Source organism: Arachis ipaensis, chromosome B10 (assembly GCF_000816755.2).
Source record: "Arachis ipaensis cultivar K30076 chromosome B10, Araip1.1, whole genome shotgun sequence".
NCBI classification, from domain to species: domain Eukaryota; kingdom Viridiplantae; phylum Streptophyta; class Magnoliopsida; order Fabales; family Fabaceae; genus Arachis; species Arachis ipaensis.
This window is the reverse complement of record NC_029794.2, coordinates 120,021,119-120,023,728: the sequence shown is the minus strand read 5'-3', so window position 1 is coordinate 120,023,728 and position 2,610 is coordinate 120,021,119. Positions and strand designations below refer to the sequence as shown.

Here is a 2,610-nt window from a genome sequence, read left to right as displayed (position 1 = left end):
TTACTTTTGAATTCATATTTTTCCACTAGCAGGTTCTTAGTGTGTATTCTATTAAGCGGCGCCATTACATTAAAAAGTTCAAAGATGAAAGGAAAGAGAATAGTTCACTTCAAGGAATGGGTAGGAAATATAGTTCTACAGAGCTGAGGCCAGAAAAGCATGCAAGAATTGAAGCTGCTGATATTGAGATGCATATGGAAGAAGACAATCTGGGTATTGATTCTGGAGAGCATGTCAATGATACTCAAGAATTTGAGGACGATGTTCATTCTGAAGAGGGTTCTCAAGATTGTCCCCTTATTAGCCAGTGTGTCTCATCCAAAATGAAGCCAAGACGGCAAAGGAGATTTGCATGGTCAGACAAAGCTGATAGGTAAGAGAAAAAATTTGTCAATCTATTCAATGATAATTCAAATGAATATTGCATTGAGTGTTTGAGGGTGCGTGAAATAATGGTTCTTTGAATATGGATGGATCATTTATATATTCAAGGTTGCTTTGATGAAGCTGTTACATGAATTTTTAGATTGTTTGAAAATCATGAGTATAATACTTTTTACAAGTATTTATCGGGCATGAAATGCAAGTTTAAATCAGTGACACTGGCATTGGGCTTATTACTTTAATTTTAGAAAAAAGAAATTTATTAATGGAAATGAGAATACTGACAGGGTCATGTGGCCTTTCTACAGTAGTATGTAGAAAGAAATTGCATTTTTTCACTTTGTCTATCCATTTTATTGTTTTGAAAATCGTCTACCCCTCCTTCCTCTCCTTTGTTGCCTAAGAATCAAGAATATCTCTATATCTTATTTCAGACAATTGGTGATTCAATATGTTAGACATCGTGCTGCTCTTGGTGCAAAATATCATCGCATGGATTGGACATCAGTTCCAGATCTCCCAGCGCCTCCAAGAGTCTGCATGAGAAGAATGAATTTATTGAATAGTAACGAAAGAGTTAGGAAAGCTGTGAATAGACTCTGTAACATTCTCGGTGAACGATATGCAGAGCAGCTGGAGATGTCCCAGAATTTGTCATTGAAGAAAGATGATTGCAGGGAACTTGTGAGGTCCCAGTCCAGTAAAGGTGTTAATAATTTTGGACCTGATATTGGAATTCAAATGCCAAGCCTAAATGGAGAGCCTTGGGATGACTTTGAGAACAAAACTATCAAGAACGCTCTTGAGGACATTCTTCGCTACAAGATGATGGCTAAGCTAGATGCCTCCTCCAAGAAAGTTCAGCCTCAATATGAAGGGTTGTCAGATGCAAATGCAGATGCTGATGGATATGTAATTCTCTAATACCTACAATAATAATATCAAGCCATGTCTTCAAAGTGTTTATAAAAAAGACTTAATGAGATTTACCTTATTTCCGTCATCTATTTTTTTATAATGAATAGTTAATGCTTTCCCTTTCACTGTGCTTGGACGAAGCTATTATTATTTGCTTTATGCTGTACAGTCTTAACTTATTTTGGAAGCTGGGTTACTAAAAGAATAATTTTTCTTAGCAGGAGTCCCAAGAAAATGAAGACACTGTATCGGCCATTCCTAGTGAGATTACTCAAAGCCATCATGGAAAGAGCCAAACCTCTTCTGCCCAAAGGTCACGCCGCCGCCTTGATAAAAATTTTAAGAGGTTTCTGAGTAACAGTACTAATGTATATGGACAAGTGTACAAATCATTGGCCATTTCAAATGCCGTGGAGCTATTTAAGCTTGTTTTTTTGAGTACCTCCTCAAGTCCACAGGCACCAAGTTTACTAGCAGACATTCTTCGGCGTTACTCAGAGCATGATTTATTTGCTGCTTTTAACTACCTTAGAGAGAAGAAAATCATGGTAAATGTCTCTCATTCTGCAATAGTTAATATTTCTTGCATGTGTTGGTGATCATGCACCCTATACCGATACTTGTTCATGTCAAGCCTACATCAATCATCATGTAAACTAATGATATATGCATCAAATATTCATATATTTTGTTTCTGTATGTACTGGCTCGTGTTTGATTGATTATCTCTAGAAGGCTTAATTATGGGGAATAAAATGATGGGAGAATTTTGCTGTCTTTTTCTGATTGAATATAAAGTCAAAAGTCAATTGCAGCTAAACATGGTTATATGTCGAAAGTTGTTGAGTGAGATCTAGGCGAATGTTAAGTTAATTCAGTCAAAAAACAACTGTTTTTATGCATGCAGATAAGGGATTACAAGATTATCTAGTATGAATGAAATACCTATGTGCTTAAACGTCATGATGCCCCCATAAGCTTGACCATAGGTTCCTTTTTATTTGTTAAATTATTCATTGAAGCTAAGAAGTTTATTTAAAAATCATTGGCAAGTGCCAGCCACATTCAGACATTAATAGATGGCAAATAGGTAGCCATTGTAAGGGGCAGGCCGTTCTGCCCCTTGTCCCTGAGGAAGGTTTACAATTATTTCTTAGGTTTAGTAAGATTCACTTTAACTATTATTTATACCACTGATAATTGTTGCTAATTGTAGCAGACATCTTCCTTTGAGCTAAAAGGGTTATTGGACAACCTACCATGAGCACATTCCTAGGAATGCCCTTGAACCTGAGTAGCCTGAGTAGC

The 2,610-nt window shown here is 36.5% G+C and overlaps 1 protein-coding gene across 8 annotated transcripts in view; it reads left to right on the top strand.

Moving 5' to 3' along the window:
• Window positions 1-2,610, top strand: part of LOC107622687 — a 14,631-nt gene that overhangs the window by 7,975 nt on the left and 4,046 nt on the right. For 7 of the 8 annotated variants that reach the window (XM_021114079.1, XM_021114078.1, XM_021114080.1 and 4 more), the window contains 3 exons: window positions 33-373; window positions 819-1,296; window positions 1,521-1,850. In XM_021114079.1, coding sequence (XP_020969738.1) covers window positions 33-373; window positions 819-1,296; window positions 1,521-1,850 — 1,149 coding nt within the window. The remainder of the gene's footprint in view (window positions 1-32; window positions 374-818; window positions 1,297-1,520; window positions 1,851-2,610) is intronic. The other variant, XM_021114082.1, reaches the window with a different exon arrangement.